The sequence below is a fragment of the Macrobrachium rosenbergii genome, chromosome 13 (genome assembly GCF_040412425.1).
Source record: "Macrobrachium rosenbergii isolate ZJJX-2024 chromosome 13, ASM4041242v1, whole genome shotgun sequence".
In the NCBI taxonomy this organism is placed as follows: Eukaryota; Metazoa; Arthropoda; class Malacostraca; order Decapoda; family Palaemonidae; genus Macrobrachium; species Macrobrachium rosenbergii.
In genome coordinates this window covers 9,630,480-9,650,770 of record NC_089753.1, presented here as the reverse complement: position 1 = coordinate 9,650,770, position 20,291 = coordinate 9,630,480, and the positions used below count along the sequence as shown (strand labels likewise).

Below are 20,291 nucleotides of genomic sequence, written 5' to 3'. Positions count from 1 at the left end.
ATTCCATTCGGTTCGAGCCTTGAGCGCATCATCCGTAATTAACAATCGCACGAAGATACGTAAATGAAGGCACCAGATTCCGCACAGCACTTTGGCCGGGTTCAAAGTACGGCACAAGTCAGGGGGTAATTGAGCTCCCTGGCGGTGCTTGGAAACTTTGCGCCACTTGTGTGTGCGTGCATCTGTGCGTGCTTCAAGTCTAGGCGGCTCTTCCACCGGCTCGACCAGTTGCATGAAACCAGTTGCAATTGGTTTCTTATTGAGTTACGTCGCTCGGTGCGACAGAAACCACCGCGCTGGTCTCTTCTCGTCGATCTCGGCTCGGTTGATTCCCTGCAGCGAGATATTCACATCTATATGATACGATGGCGCCTGACGATCCTGCAAAAAACATCAAATTTGTTCAAGAAATTGAAAAATACCCATGTATTTACAATTATACCCTTCAAGAGTATTCAAATAAGGAGGCTACAGACAATTCATGGCAAAAAGTGGCAAAAGAAATGGAAGATACAGGTAAGTTGGGTTTGCATTTATTTCCATTTACGAATCTGCAACTCATAGACTAATATATAATATATATATATATATATATATATATATATATATATATATATATATATATATATATATAATATATATAATATATATTTAAAATCTTTAGCCTTTTAAAACGAGTTTCTATGTTCGTGAGCGTGTGCGCATCCCCATTCCTTCCATAGTAGTGTGCAAATATGTACGCAAACGTGTCATGCTTGTGGGTGTAGCGAGCGCGCACGCGCGTCTTCATGCGACAATAAACATGGGCAATCTTGTTTCTATTCGGAGGCATTTCTTTTCAGCGGCGCGTTCATCGCGTTTCGATAGATTTATCCCAGTCCAAAACTATAAGAGGATTTAAAACAATGAAATACCACAACATGGCTCCTCTCGGCGTTCTTTCTCTGTAATTGGAATAATGACCCCGCCCCCTTTCTCTCTCTCTCTCTCTCTCTCTCTCTCTCTCTCTCTCTCTCTCTCTCTCGATGTTATGAATGACGAGATACATGATCTCTCTCTCTCTCTCTCTCTCTCTCTCATTCGATGTTACGAATGGCGTGGTATACACGTTTTCTCTCTCTCTCTCATTTTGTTATGAATGACAAGATAAAGTTCTCTCTCTCTCTCTCTCTCTCTCTCTCTCTCTCTCTCTCTCTCTCTCTCTCTCTCTCTCTCTCTGAGATTTGACGCTCTATACCTGTTCAGCGGAAAGGGGCTAATACTGTTATTCATACTGTTTCAAGAGCCCCTTGCGTGCGTCATATCGTATTCCCCCTACGCAATTATAAGAGTTAATAATAACTATTATATGTCCACAGGACGTTAAAGAGAGATTTAGCGAGAAAGATACACTTGTTGAATAGCACACACTAAAGGGTCATTTTTTTGGGGGCTGTCCTGAAGAGAAGCGGTACAAGAAAAATTTAAAAACACGAATGGCAATAAAGAAAAATGCTAATATATTGAAAATAAAGCTATGGAGTTGCAATATTGAAATAATGAGTTAATAATTCCACAATACGTACACAGGTGCAATATGTATACATACATACACACATACATATATATAGTGCTGTAGTAGCAGTAGTAAGATGATGATAATTTTTCTCAGCTTAAAATATTTACAAAGAAGAGTCCTTGCATGTAAATATGTGTCCACAAAGAACTTTTAATAACGTAAATATACGGACAGACAAATGTGTCAGAATGTAAATGGCATACCTCCAGTTAATAAGTAATGCCTCCTAGTAACTGCTTCAGCCACAATCAAATTTTACAGAAGACTCAAAATGATTACCAAAAGCAGCTTTGGGTAACGATATGATCACCATCGCAAGCCGCATTCCTTGGGTATGTAAGAGTGAAGTATACTCATTAGGTGCCAGATTTGTAGGAGAGAAATATAGACGGGAGACAGATTTTTAAAACGGAAATATATACAAGAGGCGGCTTCGCATAAGGAAATACGTACGGGAGGCAGCTTTAATATAAGGAAAATAAAAGGTCCAACTTTGGACTTTGGAAAAATATACACGGGAGACACCTTTACGGAAGCAGAACATGTGAGACTATCAGAAAAATGCATACACGAGACTGCTCTTGATGAAAATATACATGGGAGACAGCTTTTGCATAAAGGAAATATATACGCCAAATAATCTTCAGTTGGAAATATATACGCCAAATAATCTTCAGTTGGAAATATATACGCCAAATAATCTTCAGTTATCAAGTTGAGACAGTAGTTTTCAACCTTTTTCAGGCAGCAACCTACTGCAGGTATTCCCAAAAAACTGTACCACAATGCCCTTCAGATTTACAGTAGGATTTGAATACATTATTATTGATTCAAATCTGTAATGCTTTCTTGCAAAACGACAACCAAATTTGTTTAGCATAGTATTCTTTTGAATAATATGTTGGTAAAATGCACATTCTTGAAACGTTACTGGTGTTAATATTAGCTGAGAAATTCCCGAGACAGACAATTATTTGAAGGGGGAATATTGACGAAATAAAGCGGTAAGGTGGTGACTGCCTTCACGTGCAATTAATATTTCATACAATAAACCACATTTACTCATAACTAATAATGCACTTTCAAAGGGCTAAAGACTGACAAAATTATACCACTGTACTTCTTTTCAACAAGCCCATCAATTCAGAGAGCAATTATGGAAAAAGCACAGCTCATGCATCTTCGACTTTTAAGCTGGCTACCGATTCTTCTTATATATCTCAAGAAGAAAGTCTAACTTACATGAAAAATGTGGAATTTTAACCGCGGCGGTTTTTACCTACTCAGAGACAAACATCAACCATTTCTTTGGCACTTTCGCGAAATATCTCAAGCATTCAGTTCTGAATTTTTTTCAAAGAGAGCGCTCAATGAGTCAGCACTGAATCACAGTTGGCCTTTTCGCAGAACTTTCATATTCAGTCTATTACGCCGCTCAAATGCGTAGGCTAAGTGTCCTAAACGTTATTTCCAGCAGTGAGTTAATAAAACAAGTAGGTAGCCTGTCTTGCCTACCCAAAAACATTTAAATCTTCTCCAAGCTTGAACACTCGTTTGAGGCACAACCTTTTCATAGCCATCTCACTTTATTGGGTGCTATTTGGCTTGTTATCTACACGTCACCTACTCCGAGATGCTAGTACAGTACTAAACACCGTATGGTAAACGTAAAGTAGACGGCCGCACCAAGATATCGTTTGTTAATATAATTTGTCGACCACGCAATATAGAAATGGGTGTATATAATACTTTGATCCCCGAAGGGCTAGTACTAAACACGGCGTCCCTAGAAGCTTCCGCCATGTTTAGTACTAGCACCTCGGAGTAGGTGACGCGTAGATAACAAGCCAAAGTAGCCTCCTTTATTGCAGAGAAACAGAACTTGACGTTCTTGAATCCAAGCTTTTGCACCGTTTTTGAGAAGACGTAAGTTGACAAACATAGGCTTTACATATTTGACAGTTTTTATGGCATTTTTCACGATGTATCCGAGTTCCATTTGCAGGATCTGTATGCAAGTGCTTGACTTTGGAAAGCAGAGGATTATTACAATCCCAGGAGTAACGTCCTTAGCAAATATCTTCTAACTGTGTGTTATGATAATTTGTTAGGTGTCTGTGGCCTAAGTGAATTAGGCCATGACTCAGATCTGACCTTGTTTACATTGTTAAGGTTTCGTGGAATACTCTCAAGATTCTATGAATGGATCTTTCCTAGATAGTGACCCCGAAGGGTTTTAACCCGGTATGTATCCACCTTTGCGGCATGTATAGTACAAGCCCGTTGGGGATGACCGCGAAAACATAAACAAAAGACTGTAAATATAACAAAGACAATAATGACCTCAAAGAAATATTAGTCCTAGGTAACGACCCCCGAACTTTGCTGGCGGTCACTATCCAGAAAAGATCCCTATGAATTTTTCCATTTTCTTAAGGAAGACTAGTTCGACGGGCCAGCCAGTGCATTTCAGTAGTCCAGGTCCGAGGAAAGCAAAAAAAAAGCAAATGGGAAAACTTTCCTTTTGAGGAAGAAAGGAAGGGTGCACGAGAAGACGAGGAAAGCTGAAATAGTTCTCAAAGCACTGCAAAAAAATAAAAATAAAAAAACTGTCGCTAACGTAAATTTCCCCCTCCCCCTTTTTTTACCCACTACGTACTTTCGATCTACTTAAACAATTGTCAATGATATCGTGTTATTAACAATTCCGGTTTTGCCTATAATTACTGTCCAGTTTCAGCACTAGAAGGACAGGCAGTTCTAAACAAACAGGGATTCAGTAGACTTCGAAATAGCTAATAGCTATTCCCTTTTCTCTTGACCTACTTTACCTTCTTTCCTTTGTCTACTTTCCACTTCTGTGTTCCTTTCCATTTAGCCCGGCAAGAACCATTTAGCCCGGCAAGAACTGACTCCCTTGTATTGCATGCGTCAGAGAACATACAAATGGCAAATAATTTATGCTATACACTTTCATTACAGTAACAACTCGATAAACGATTGTATGAATCAGCCACATCCACGGCGATAAATAGTTGAACAGAAAAGCTATCTCCTATAAAGGAAAAAGTCTCTGACAGCAGCCATTTTATTGAATCCACAAAGATGAAGTTCAAATGCACATTCTAAACACCCAATCTACCAATAAAGCTGGAGAATGTCAAACCTGAGAGAGAGAGAGAGAGAGAGAGAGAGAGAGAGAGAGAGAGAGAGAGAGAGAGAGAAGAGAGAACCTCAACATTGCTGGTGCTTAGCAATATACACACTGAGCAAGACTATTCAAATACGCTCGAGACCATTACAGTTTGAAACATACACACATGTGCATACACACATTTAACCGTGCATTGTTATATCTGTCAACTGCTTACAGATTTTACGTAATAATGTTCACAAACATTTAAGGCATTTACGCAACAACGAAATAGGGGAGAGAGAGAGAGAGAGAGAGAGAGAGAGAGAAAAAAGAGAGAGAGAGAGAGAGAGAGAAAGAGATTATGAACGTACATCTTGAAACGTCCCATACAACTATTTAATGAATAAATCTATTTTCGTAGTGAAAGCCCATCAAATGATATATTAAAAATTCAATATATCCATAAACATTTTAACGCTCTATACAACACACTAAAACGACACTCAAAAATGAAACTTTTAAACAGAGAGAGAGAGAGAGAGAGAGAGAGAGAGAGAGAGAGAGAGAGAGAGAGAGAGCACGCACGCACGTGGTATGCAAACGCTAAGCTGCGTATAAACACTACAAAGGAGTAATAGGATTGAAAGATTAGTGTAATGCATATTGAAATTCCAGCCATCATATGCATTCCATGGATTAAATATCAGAATGCGCAATGTTGCAGACTTTTATTCTTTTTTCCTCATTTAAACAGCTTTAGGAACAATTTTACCTGTCACGAGGTAACATGGTGGTCAGGTTCGATGTTTGTTTGAAAAGGCGTGGATACCTAAAACCCGCCCCTGCCCCCTCTCTCTCTCTATATATATATATATATATATATATATATATAATATATATATATATATATATAAATATATAATATATATATATATATATATATATATATATATACAAACATGTATGTACATACATACATACCCCCACACACACAAAATATGTAATATATATACATATATATATATATATATATATATATATATATATATATATATATATATATGCATATATAATTTACACAAAATTTTTAACAATAAAAATCGCAGAAAATTTCAACATTCATTAACCTGAACTGTTTAAATACTGAGAATGGCTGGTCAGGATAAACAATTTGCCGAAAACTGTACGATAAGGAAAAAACGAATAACATGTTTGTAACTGCTCTTAACCACATTCTGCTGCCCCGAAAAATGTTATAAAAGTAAATAGATATATTAATTGACCAAAGTAAAATTTTGGCGTAAGATACACTGGACAATATAGCAAAACATATATCTCTCATTATTATATTATTCAGAACGTGCAACAATCTCTATTATTATTATTATTATTATTATTATTATTATTATTATTATTATTATTATTATTATTATTATTATTATTATTTAAAAAGAGCAAATATTAATTTAGATGTGACGAAAGTGAGGAAAAACAGCAAGAGAGAAGTATATAATATAAATAAAAATAGAGTAAAAACACACGTAAATCAATGTCAGAAAGAAATCACACAATGATCTGGAGCTTGGAAGAAGTTATGGCAACATCTGGGCCAAGATCGACACTTTCATGATTGACTGATGTGCTGTTAAAAACTGGCGTCACAACCAGTCAACGAAACCAAAAATAAATGACTGAATGTTCAGAAATAAAACCTGAAACAACTGAAGCAGACGTTTCGTAACATAGTTTTAAGAGAGAAGGGAAAAATGCGCCATTACAAACTTGTTACATTTCATCATCATGAAATTCAGGGACCTGTGAAGATGCAGACTAGCATATGAACGAGGGTCTTGCAAAAGGCGTCTGACTAAAAATAGAGCATGCGCACTAGATAATAAAATATGACGTAAAATAACGTATCATTGTGAATGCAAGGCGAACGGTGGGGTATAAGCAACTTTTACCAAGAGTCCACAAGGAGAGGATTTATAGTGACAGTAACTTCTTTTGTAATTTTTTTTCATCTTTAATAAACTGATAAAAAAATGGTTTATTTATTTCTTAAAACCAGATTTGGACGCCTAATCGATAGCCGCGTCTCAGTCCGTTGGTGTTTAGATGAAACTAAAATTATGCTGTTGTTTTAACAGTACAAAACTCACAAAACATTTGATACAAATGCCGCGATAATACAAAACAACAACTATCAATACTAATGCTGCTACAACACTATCATCATTACAAACGTCATTGTCATCATTCCTTTCACCTGGGTGTCGCAAGAGCTCCTCTCCCCCTCCCCCTACCCAGGCTTGAAACTTACCCCCATCCTCCTCCCCCGCACTCCCTTCATATCCACCCCACTCATATGTCCTGCACACCAGGGCCTTCAACATTGCAGTGAATCATCGGCAGGCAACAGGAAGAGGAGAAGGAGGAGGAGGAGGAGGAGGAGGAGTCATGAGACAAGAAACAATCGATCGGCCTTAATCAAGTATAAAGGTAAGGGGAAGAGATCTCCACTGACAGAGGGAGAGAGCCACACACACTTGTAGGCGAACACACACACACACACACGTGTGGATATATATATATGTGTGTGTGTGTGTGTGTGTGTGTGTGTGTGTGTGTGGTGGCCCCATAGAAAAATATACAAGACAGTGATCATTGCACTGCCACATTCATACTTTAATTGCGAACTCGAAAATCAAACCCAAGCAGCAGAGAAAACTCCCTTCTAACATTAACCTGTTCTAATTTTGTATCTTTAACAATCCACCTTTCCCCTTTACCTTTGATTACAGTCTTGCTTTTCCTAAATAAAACTTATCCTGGGAAAGTTTTCTTGGATTCACCCTCCTCACTTCAAACACTCCTGAAATACACACACTTTTCACAAGCACATTTTCCTTAAACCATTCTCTCCATATGACCACACCACATCAACACAGTGAACCATCGCATCTTTTAAGTTTCCCATTCGTGCCAGCCTTAATACTCAAGGGCTTCCACATTTTTTTCAGAACATTGCCATTAATCTTCCACATTTCATTTTCATGAAACACAGTTCCCTTAATCCCCTCAAATCTCAAATGTGCTTGTTACTTTCCTTGCCTTTTCTAGTCTATGATTCACTTTCCTTACCCTTCTACCATTATTCGCTTTACTTACTCCCAAATACCTTACGACTGAACCACTTCAATTCTTTCATCATCTATCACACGTTCAGTGCTCCTTATCCTGGTTTTCCTATTAGAAGGACATACCTACTCTTCCACCAAACAGCAGCTTCTCTTTCCTATCAATACTTAACACAGTATCACCTGCAAATATAAAGCAATCTATATTTCATTTTCTTGCTCCACAAATTTAAATTTTCCCCAAAATCTCTTGTCCTTTCTTTGTTATATATACAATATACAATATATATATATATATATATATATATATATATATATATATATATATATATATATATATATATATATATATATATATATATATATATATATATATATATATACATATATATACACATACACATATATATAATATATACACATATATGTGTGTGTATGTATGTGTTTGTGTGTGTTCAGCAAGAGACGAAATCCAAAAGTGTTGTAACGACTGGAGGACGGACGGTCAAAAGAATGGAAGCGGGCAGTAGCTTGTTTAATTATACATGGCTGAAGAGACGTGCCCTGAAAGAGAAAAAAGATGGCTGTTCTTTGAAAGTAACTTGTGGACTTCCTACGTTTATGCTATTATTATTATCATCGTTACTATCTGAAAAGCAATTCACTTTTACCATCATTAATGGAGACGTTTATAAAAGGCCTTACGCCACTGCCGCCAAGACATGAATTTCTTCGTAATGTGACAACTTGATTGACATGCTTATAATAGACAATACCAGTATTCCTGACACATGATATACCATACATACATTCTATGCATATGACAAACATAATTCCCTATAATTCTGTAGTGCTCAATATTACTATAAAAACAAACTCCTGGTTACATGGCCAAAATAAGATGTAATTATAAGAATAGCTGAAGGCATCTCTCCTTCTAGAGGATAATAGTAATGTCACATCACAGGCAAGCCCAGACGGCAATAATTAGAAACAAGGAAGAAGCCGCAATGCTGTAGAGAGAATATAGATAAACGTCAGTAGCGACCGATTCTCGTATTAACCAGTTAATCCGATTTCCATCTTTCAAAATTCTGGGCACACTGAAGGCCAACATACATTTCAGACTTCCGTAACAACAAATTAGTGAACAAAAGTCAATTCACAAAGCTTAATGCCTGTTTTCTTATTTGGTAATAGCTCCACACATTACAATTTCATACACATAATGGAGGATCCAAAGTTTCAAGCGCCACTTGCGTCAATTCATGACCCAATTATTATTATTATTATTATTATTATTATTATTATTATTATTATTATTATTATTATTATTATTATTATGACAAGCACGCCCTAATATGTAGCCAGCCAAGGACACCATTACTTAATTAAGAAAAGAGGTAAAATGCAGATGAATCCAACCTATAAACAAATATCCTAAGTCAACAGCAGTAAATATATCGTTGTAAATGACAATCCACGATTATGCTCTTTGATCAGAAATTATATTTAAAAAGTACATGACATGGAAAAGGGACTTTGAGTGTTTATGAAAACCATAGTTGGGATGTATGAAGGGACTGTTGAACCAACTCTCCTTTATGGAAGTGAAGTGTCGATAGTGAGTGCATGTAGAAGAGAAAGGTTAGAGCTGCTGATACGAAATGTTAGCGTAGTGTGTTTGGCTGAAGAAGAATTGACAGCGTGAGAAATGTGGAGATACGTGGTAGTGAAGAAAGGGTGGGTGGATCACTATTTATAGATCGTTTGGTCGTATGCAAGAAAGGACGATAACATTTTTGTGAGGAGCATTCTCGGTGTTATTATCGATTTTTTTACTAACAGATTGCAAAAAGTAGCTGTTGATGGGCATCGTATTTACTAAAGGAATGAAGTATCTGGGTCGATCCCATTTCCTGACTGCAGAACTGTGGTTGATTCTTCTCTTATCAGAGATCTAGTTAAAATTAGTGCATGGTGCAGACAATGGCCCCCTCTGCCAAAATCTTTCAACTGGCTGTCTCTTTAACTTCACTAAACACATTTGAATTTCTAAATCCCATTTTTGACCACAAAATTCACTTTTGAGAAACATATCCGGTTTATTTTAATAGAGATCTTTCCCTGGTCCTCTTTTCCTGCCGAAAGCAACCAGATTTGCTGTTGCAGCAGCACCAATATGCAGTCAATGCGCCTCGCTGTCGAGCTTCTCAGTTCCAGAGGTCTTTTATTCCTCACACTGTTGGACTGTGGAACGGTCTCCCTGAGGATGTTGCGCAACTGGAACCTCAGAAGTTCAGGCGAGGTGCAATGCATTATTACCCTGAAGCAATTCTTGTATTTTATAATTTACTTCAATATTTATCTATTTATTTATTAATTTGTTAATTTACTTTTTTAATTGTTCATATGGGCTTGCACCATATGATTAGAGTTCATCTTCCGAACAACAACAACAATAATAATAATAATAATAATAATAATAATTTCTTCTTCACTAGGCCCCAAGATTAGTATAATGAGAGTCTTTTTAAGATTATCAAGAGACCTGTCTCTTCTGTGGAAGTGTTTTTATTCCCTAATTTTGTCATATATTTGCATCCTAAATTGTTGGGTAAAAGCCTGCGTTCTATTAACTCTTATTCCAGATCTTATTATTAATCTCAGGCCCAACTGCTCATTTAGCTCATGGTTGGTGCTGGCTTTGTAAATTATTTCCATCATTCTGATCAGACTCTCCATTCAGACCTCACCATCCAACACATAATACCAGATCTGCTGTTCATTCCACCAGTCTTCCTTTTCTTTTGCGAGGTTCAAAACTACACAGTTTTCTAAAAGTTTTACTCCTGCTGTGACCAAATTATGGAATGACCTTCTTTATTTTACAGCTGAATCGTTGGAACTTAAGAAGCTCAGGCTAACGAGTTTCATTTCTCAGTGAATTTCTTTGATCCTGTTTGTTTTTCTTTGTTATTTTCTTTTTTTATATAACAATGACCAGTAATGCAAATTCACCAAGTGTATCACTTACACCTGAACGCGCTCATTACCAATTTCTATTACTACTGAAACAATAAAACCACGACAATCTTAATTAAGATTTGAGGTTTAAATTTAATCAACAGGAATAGTTTCCCTCATTGCATTGATGTTATACTAAAAAGTATGGTTATTATTAATCTCCTGTTCATATTAAAAATAATTATGATACACTGAGGACTGGGTATTACACAATCACAGTCCCTCTAACGCATATGCAAACACCCTAAAAATTCATGTTAAAAATGTACCTTTTACTGATTTCTGTTGTTAGTGGTAATGCCATATGTTTTCTTCAAGTGCAGGGGCTGAAATGAGGCGAACTACCTAATTGCTATTTTGTAGCCCAGGCCAGACAACACATTTCAGAGGAAAAGTATAGAATATGGGTCTCAACCACGAAGGAGGCATTTAACAAATTTCTAAATATTTCGGTTTCACAAAGCATTTGGATCACTTTTTTGTACCTTCGGACTGAGTTGGCAGTTGTTCTTGACTACATTACCGGATTGTTCGCATGCGTACAGCAAGACTTTTCTTCTAAGAGAGAGAGAATGGCTCCATATAAAAAGACAGTAGTTAATGTCATGATCTTAATGCAATATTGAATCAAGTGGTGAACCTTTGTGCTATATATATATATATATATATATTTTGTGTATATATATATATATATATATATATATATATATATACATACATACATATAAATAATAACGATACTTTTAGTTCAACATTAATGCAATGAGGGAAACTATTCCTATTGCTTACATTTATACCTCAAATCTTAATTAAGATTGTCGTAATTTTATTGTTTAAATAGTATATATTATATATATATATATATATATATATATATATATATATATATATATATATATATATATATATATATATATATATACACACACATATACACACACACACACACACGTAAGCAATTAATGCAGCAAACTATAACATTCGCGCTAACGCAAAATGCATCTTCGACTGTAGTCATTGAAAAATAGCAATGGTATACTGTGTATAATACGTGAGAAGTAAACTATGAGAGAGAGAGAGAGAGAGAGAGAGAGAGAGAGGAGGCTAAGCACTGGCAGCCAGCCGCCAAGGAAGCTGATAAAGCTGTTACATAATGTAAAGGGAAAAAGCCCCAAAACGCCGTTGCATAACCTCCCCTATGAGGAAGGGTGAGGAGTGAGTTGGATGGGGAAGAGTGAGGGGGAGGAGAGGAGAGGAGGAGGTTGGAGGGAAGGAAGGAGAGAGAAGGTATAGAAGAAGTAGGATTACGTCATACGGAGCATAGACAACCGTCATGACATTTAGCCGTCATGGTACTCCAACACTTTCTCCTGCACTTTTTCTTCCAATTTTTTTCCCCCGAGAGAGAAAGAGAAGGAATCATGCTCTGGGACTCAGCGCTCTCTCACTGTCAATAGATGATTGGTCAGTGACTGACTGACTGGGAGATAATATCACACCTTACTTTTGTGCAATAATCTCAGCCTTAAATGTCATTATTAGCGCTCTCTCTCTCTCTCTCTCTCTCTCTCTCTCTCTCTCTCTCTCGTTATAAGGTAACCATACATTTAATGTTATGTAAAAAAGTTAAGTATACCTTAGTTTTACCAGACCACTGAGTTGATTAACAGCTCTCCTAGGGCTGGCCCGAAGGATTAGACTTATTTTACGTGGCTAAGAACCAATTGGTTACTTAGCAACGGGACCTACAGCTTATTGTGGAATCCGAACCACATTATAGCGAGAAATGAATTTCTATCACCAGAAATAAATTCCTCTAACTCTTCATCAGCCGCGATGTAAAGTTCCTCGTTGGAGGAGTCGGTATAGTTCTGCTTGACTCGCTTTCGAGTCTCCGGCTGGCCAATGAAAAATTAGAGGAATTTATTTCTGGTGATAGAAAATCATTTCTCGATATAATGTGGTTCGGATTCCACAATAAGCTGTAGGTCCCGTTGCTAGGTAACTAATTGGTTCTTAGCCACGTAAAAATAAGTCTAATCCTTCGGCCCAGCCCTAGGAGAGCTGTTAATCAGCTCAGTGGTCTGGTTAAACTAAGGTTTACTTAACTTCATGTTATGTAAAATTCAGTACAAAGGATGTTTCCCCCAACTGCACACTTATATATACTGATTAACGAGTATGGTTATATGGTTGTCAGCACACAATATCGCATATGCGTCATATGTGAACTTAGATTTTATTCATAATCATAAATTTAACTTCATAACACATTATATATATATATATATATATATATATATATATATATATATATATATATATATATATATATATATATATATATATATATACAGTATATATTTCTATGTCACACACACACACACACACACACACACACACACACACACACACACACACACATATATATATATATATATATATATATATATATATATATATATATATATATATATATATAACATGACAGGAACTTGAAAAAATGTCAGAGTGCCATGCGCTTTGTACCCCGAGGATGTTTAATGTACACGAAATTACTAGGCACTCAGTCGTTTTCTTCCATAGATTTCATGTAGCTTCGGCTGATAATTAAATCAAGCCCATATTTACGATTTTCAAGCACGTATATGTATGTTTATATATATATATATATATATATATATATATATATATATATATATATATATATATATATATATATATATATATATATATATATATATATACATGTATATATATAATGTGTGTGAGCGCACCTTTTTCCCATTTTCGAGGGTTGGTAACGGAAGGGCGCAGACCTTCCAATTTGACTAGTAATCGGTAGACCTAGAGCAATCCTCCGATCTAGTAAATGTGAACTGAGGATACTGTAACAGCCAAACATGTGAAAGTTTCAATTACTGCGTTCATTTTGATGAAAATCAAATGTCTTGAACGAAAAGAGTAAAATACCCGAATCTATGAAAAACGAAAAATCTCAGTAAACTATTCAGAAAATGTTGATAGTTATGTTTGAATTCAGGAAAAATTCCTGAACATGTGTAATAATGTAACGATTAAACTACAGTTCCTAACTTATTGATTCAGTGGTATTTCCGGTGTCAAGACCAATTGCCGCTTGTTCGGGGCTTGGTTTTGGCCTAAGTGTACAATCTCTCTTTGCCGAGTTCCTACAAAATTTGGGCCTTAGGAAAAACAATATTATAATCATGCAGTGATGATTCTGGTCCTCGTCAAATGGTGAATCTATTGATTCTTAAAGATTCAAAGGGTTTTGAAAGAAACCGACAGCTGCATTGAAGCTACCATTAGGTAGATTTAATTTTACAAATATACATAGAGAGCGACAGATATACTGTTATCATGACAGAAGTGCAATAAACAGTATTTTGAAGGACGATTACGAAGGAATATCAAACGATAAAACTAAGACTCGGCCATTAAGCAGAAAGGAAGATAATAGATAAGGTCTTGTTAGTGGAATCCAATACCAACCAATAAAGAGCCTCGGTTATGATAAAATCAAACAGGAGCAGCAATTCTTACACAACCTTGTGGAGAGAGAGAGAGAGAGAGAGAGAGAGAGAGAGAGAGAGAGAGAGAGAGAGAGAGAGAGAGGGGTGGGGGTGGTATTGTCCTAAAAGGGAATATTCACCTATCTTCGACTGACATGCTTACTGAAGAGCAGACCTCAATGAAAAACCTAAAGTGGTTGGGAACTTATCTAAGACAACAACAGCAACAACAACAACAACAACAACAATAATAATAATAATGTTTTTCAGAATGATGATTTTTACAGGATGTATAACACCTCAAAAGGTGTATAGGGTAAAGCTAAAAATATAAAAAAGGTGGGTAAAATATGCATTCAACACAGACATAATTATGTAAATTAAGCACCTCGTTTTTTACGTATTTTTGAACTAGTAAGTACAAAATAATACCGTTGATTTGCCGTCACTACTACTAATACTACTACTACTACTACTACTACTACTACTATCAATATTATGAATTTTACTCTAATTTGATCGATTTCGACTTTGGAATCGTGGACGAAAAACTGAGACATCCTAGCCTGAAGGCGGATTCACCTTCGACTCTCTTTAACCTGGCTATGCAGAGGGAGGGCCGGTTCAAGAGCGCTGCTTTATCAGGAAGCCAAGTGACACATCCATGGCTTCTCAGTAACTGATGTTAAAAAAATAAAGGCGTTCTATGAAGATACATACAGTATGCGTTTAGCCTGAACCGAGATCTGAAACGCTGGGTTCTGTAATGACATCAAATGAAGACCCCTTCTTTAGAGGAAGTGGTCGAAAATGAAGTTCTAATTTCTAATTACTCATAATTAAGTTAAGTATACCTTAGTTTAACCAGACCACTGAGCTGATTAACAGCTCTCCTAGGGCTGGCCCGAAGGATTAGACTTATTTTACGTGGCTAAGAACCAATTGGTTACTTAGCAAGGGACCTACAGCTTATTGTGGAATCCGAACCACATTACCCCGAGAAATGAACTTCTATCACCAGAAATAAATTCCTGTAATTCTTCATTGGCCGGCCGGAGACTCGAACTCGGGCCTAGCAGAGTGCTAGCCGAGAACTCTACCGACTAGTCCAACGAGGAACTAATTACTCATAATTACGTATGCCACTTTACCGCATCTGTATATTATTAGGACTCCTTTTCATATATAGAAATATTTTAGTTTTGTGGTACTTTCTTAAAGCTTATTTATATATATGAGGCGACTGGTGGAGTGTGCATGGAGGGTTTAACGGGATAATGATAAGGGCGATTCATATGAAAAAAAAAAAAAAACAACTGTCATTGTCACTTTCATACCTCAACTGCTGAACAGAGGATAAATACCATGTGCAGTAAAATTTCCACAACACTAGAGGGTTCACAAACTCAAGAAGAAGGGTCATCATTAGCTCGTCTAACCCCGTACGCACCGTGCCAATCACCGCCATCTTGTACGCCCTCTTTCTCCCCCTTACATACAGAGTATGTATGTATATATATATATATATATATATATATATATATATATATATATATATATATATATATGTGTGTGTGTGTGTGTGTGTGTGTGTGTGTGTGTGTGTGTGTGTGTGTGCGCACTCAACCATTAGATATAATTTTCCTCCCCTAAAAACATCACTACTTTCATTAGCATCGGAGAGACAGAAACCTTGAAATCTCGTCTTTCCGAAAAAGCATTTACACAATCACTGGCCGGTACTCGTTCTCCCTCCCTTCCTTTACAAACTACTTAAAGGGCTCCTTGATATGGTTAATGGTCTCTTGAACTTGAATAATGAAGACGCGTCTTCAACAACCATACTCTCTCTCTCTCTCTCTCTCTCTCTCTCTCTCTTCTCTCTCTCTCTCTCTCTCTCTTTAATATACCTCTTCGGTTTTGGATTGCTCTTGGGATCAGATTGCATAATTTCCTTTGCAGTCAAGACATTTAAATAGAATACTGTTCCTCCTTGGTATACTTATGATTTGATGTTTAGTTTACAGAATCATTTGGAATATTAAGTATATGGCTTTAGAATACCGAGTCTTCCTCTTTTTTTTTTTTCTTATAAGAGAGCCGAGTAACTTGAAGCTTTAATTTTCCTATTAGTTATATTACTTATCGAGCAATGTTCATGCATCAAAGAGAGAATTTAGTGTCATTTAAAGTGTAAAACGGGTAAATTCAAAGACAAATTGACAAACTGGCAGGTGGACATGGAAGGTCAAACTATATAAAAAGAAATATGTAGGACACCATAAAAATAACAATAAAAATCATAAGTGATAGTGTCAGCTGGGCTCCTGCGAGTATCAGAAAGATGGAAGACCCAGACCTACTTGGATGAGAACTAAGAAGAGGGAGGTTAAGATAAGCGGAGACTTGTGAAAGACAAAGAACAAAAAAGGCGGAATTTCAGAATAGTCGTTTGCGTCAAGTGGCGTTGGAGGCGCTGATATACTGTGTATATATGTATACACACACACACACACACACACACACACACACACACACATATATATATATATATATATATATATATATATATATATATATATATATATATATAAATCTAAAATCACAAGATGCACTTGATTTCAGATAAGCTAATACCACAGTAAAATAACTGGCAGAAGCCCAGTACCAAGGACTATAGATCTTGATCAATACTAACAGCTTTCACGATGCGTGAGTAAACGTGAAAGTGCTTGGCACTGATCCTCTGCCTGTTATCTTGCTGTGGTGTGGTATTTGCTTATGTATATATGTGAGTGTACACACACACACACAGACATATATATATATATATATATATATATCTGTGTGTATGTATATATTCAGATCATAATTACTTGTATGAATGAAACATGTGGACTGCAATTTTAATATTTCAATGATAAAGATGTTAAATTTTAACAGAATAGCCTGCAAAATCCTGAGATATGCAAGAGCGTATTTTGACGAGGAACCAAGTTCGAAATGTTTATTGAAGAATCAACTGTTCAGAAATAAGATGTACTCATTATGAAAGACCTTCCTTCCTCTTCAGATTGCGTAAAATTTAAGCACATAAATCCCAGTTACTTTGAACTATATTTCTAGGTAGTATTCTTTCCATTTTCACTTTTCCTCTTGCATTCTTAATAAAGTCGAAATAAATTAAGGCGTGCCTGGGATCCTTGTAGGGCTTCAAACTCTCTGATAGCGATGTTCAAATAACTAAAGTGAATCGTGAACTTTTCAGCGTTACTTAACAATGAAATATATTAATGAATGAGATGTTCGAATAATATCATATAATCCTAATAATAATAATAATAATAATGTAATAATAATAATAATAATAATAATAATAATGACCACAGGGAGAACATCCTTAGATACAGAAAGACAAGAACAAGGGAAATATAGCAAGTAACTGCAGGCCTATCACCTGCCTACCAATAATGTTGAAGTTACTAACAAGTATCATCAGTGAAAGGCTATACAACTACCTAGAGGATGCAAACACCATCCCCCACCAACAGAAAGACTGCAGAAGGAAGTGTAGGGGCACAAAAGACCAGCTCCTAATAGACAAAATGGTAATGAAGAATAGTAAGAGAAGGAGAACCAACCTAATCATAGCATGGATTGACTACAAGAAAGCCTTCGACATGATACCGCACACGTGGCTAATAGAATGCCTGAAAATACATGGGGCAGAGGAAAACATCAAAATACAGCAACTGGAATCAGTATTTACAAGCTTAAAAAAATACAATGCTTCCTTAAAAATACAATGCAACTGGAATACAGTATTTACAAGCTCTGGGATAAGACTAGAAGAGGTTTCCATCAGGAGAGGGATCTCTCAAGGCTACTCTTCGTATAGTAGCCATGATTCCCATGACTAAAGTACTGCAGAAGATGGATGCTGGGTACCAACTCAAGAAAGAAGGGGACAGAATTAACCATCTGATGTTCATGGACGACATCAAGCTGTATGGTAAGAGCATTAAGGAAATAGATACCCTAATCCAGGCTGTAAGGATTGTATCTGGGGACATCATGATGGAGTTTGGAATAGAAAAATCACCTTGGTCAACATACAAAAATGCAAAGTAACAAGGACTGAATAGCATCAAACATATAGATGAGGCAGGACACAAATACTTGGGAATAACAGAAGGAGAGGATATAAAACACCAAGAGATGAAGGACACGATCAGGAAAGAATATATGCAGAGACTTAAGGCGACACTCAAGTCAAAACTCAACGCCGGAAACATGACGAAAGACATTAACACATGGGCAGAACCAGTAATCAGATACAGCGCAGGAGTAGTGGAATGGACGAAGGCTGAACTCCGCAGCATAGACCAGAAAACTAGAAAACACATGACAATACACAAAGCAAATACAAACTATACATAACACGAAAGGACTTGGTACTAAGGGGAGAGCTTCAGGTCATTCGATGGGCCGTTACTAAGCCGCCGGCTGATGAAGAGAGGACTGCATCAACATCGAGAGCAGAGCACTGGGACAATCTAATCCTTCAGATCCGAAAACCAGTGAAGACGAGTGGCTAAGGAGTGCAACATCGGGAAGAAGGGCTGATAAAAGTAGACGAAGACCCAGAAATATAAGACCCAGAAATAGAGACAGGAGAATGAAAAACAGATCAGAGGAATGGAACAACAAACCAATGCACGGACAGTACATGAGACAGACAAAAGAACTGGCCAGCAATGAAACATGGCAATGGCTACAGAGGGGAGAACTCAAGAAGGAAACAGAAGGAATGCTAACAGCGGCACCAGATCAGGCCCTAAGAACCAGATATGTTCAAAAAACAATAGATGGAAATAACATCTCACCCATACGCAGGGAGTGCAATATGAAAGACGAGACCATAAACCACATAGCAAGCGAATGTTCGGCGCTTGCACAGAACCAGTACAAAAAGAGGTATGATTCAGTAGCAAAAGCCCTTCACTGGAGCCTATGCAAGAAACACCAGCTAGCTTGCAGTAATAAGTGGCACGAACACCAACCAGAGGGAGTGACAGAAAACAATCAGGCAAAGATCCTCTGGGACTATGGTATCAGAACAGATAGGGTGATACGTGCCAATAGACCAGACGTGACGTTGATTGACAAAATCAAGAAGAAAGTATCACTCATTGATGTCGCAATACCATGGGATACCACAGTAGATGAGAAAAAAAGGAAAAACTGACAAGTCTCAAGACCTGAAAATCGAAATAAGAAGGATATGGAATATACCAGTGAAATTGTACCCATAATCATAGGAACACTAGGCACGATCCCAAGATCCCTGAAAAGGAATCTGGAAAAACTAGATGCCGAAGTAGCTCCAGGACTCATGCAGAAGAGCGTGCTATTAGAAACAGCGCACATAGTGAGAAAAGTGATGGACTCCTAAGGAGGCAGGATGCAACCCGGAACGCCCCACTACAAAACCACCCAGTCGAATAGGATGACTGTGATAGAAAAAAAAAAATAATAATAATAAAGAATAATAATAATAAAGAAGAAAAACTCAAGTTATTTAAAGCTGAGGATAAAATAAAGAATTTCCGAAAATCAGTTCTGTCTTAGACTCCACAGTCATTTTCAATATTAAACGTCTTCAAGTCTGCCATCACACATCTCTCCTTAAGTCACAGAACTTTTAGGGTTGAATCAGATTAAGCCGGCCTTATGCCAGCATGGGCAGTGCCCTAATGACTTACGGGCCTTAACTGCGACAAGGTATAATAGGGGGTAGAGGTCCTGGTATGGACCCCCGAACTCTGACCACCCAAATTCTTAAGATGTCTTTCACTAAATCCGGAGTTAAAATAGAAAAAAAAACTCTAACC

General features: G+C 36.9%; 1 protein-coding gene across 1 annotated transcript in view; it reads left to right on the top strand.

Moving 5' to 3' along the window:
- The first annotated feature begins 203 nt into the window (after window positions 1-203).
- LOC136844883 (uncharacterized) overlaps window positions 204-20,291 on the top strand; it is a 138,908-nt gene continuing 118,820 nt past the window's right edge. Inside the window, exon 1 of the mRNA XM_067114173.1 lies at window positions 204-516. Within this exon, the coding sequence (XP_066970274.1) occupies window positions 358-516 (159 nt within the window). The 5' untranslated portion in view covers window positions 204-357. The remainder of the gene's footprint in view (window positions 517-20,291) is intronic.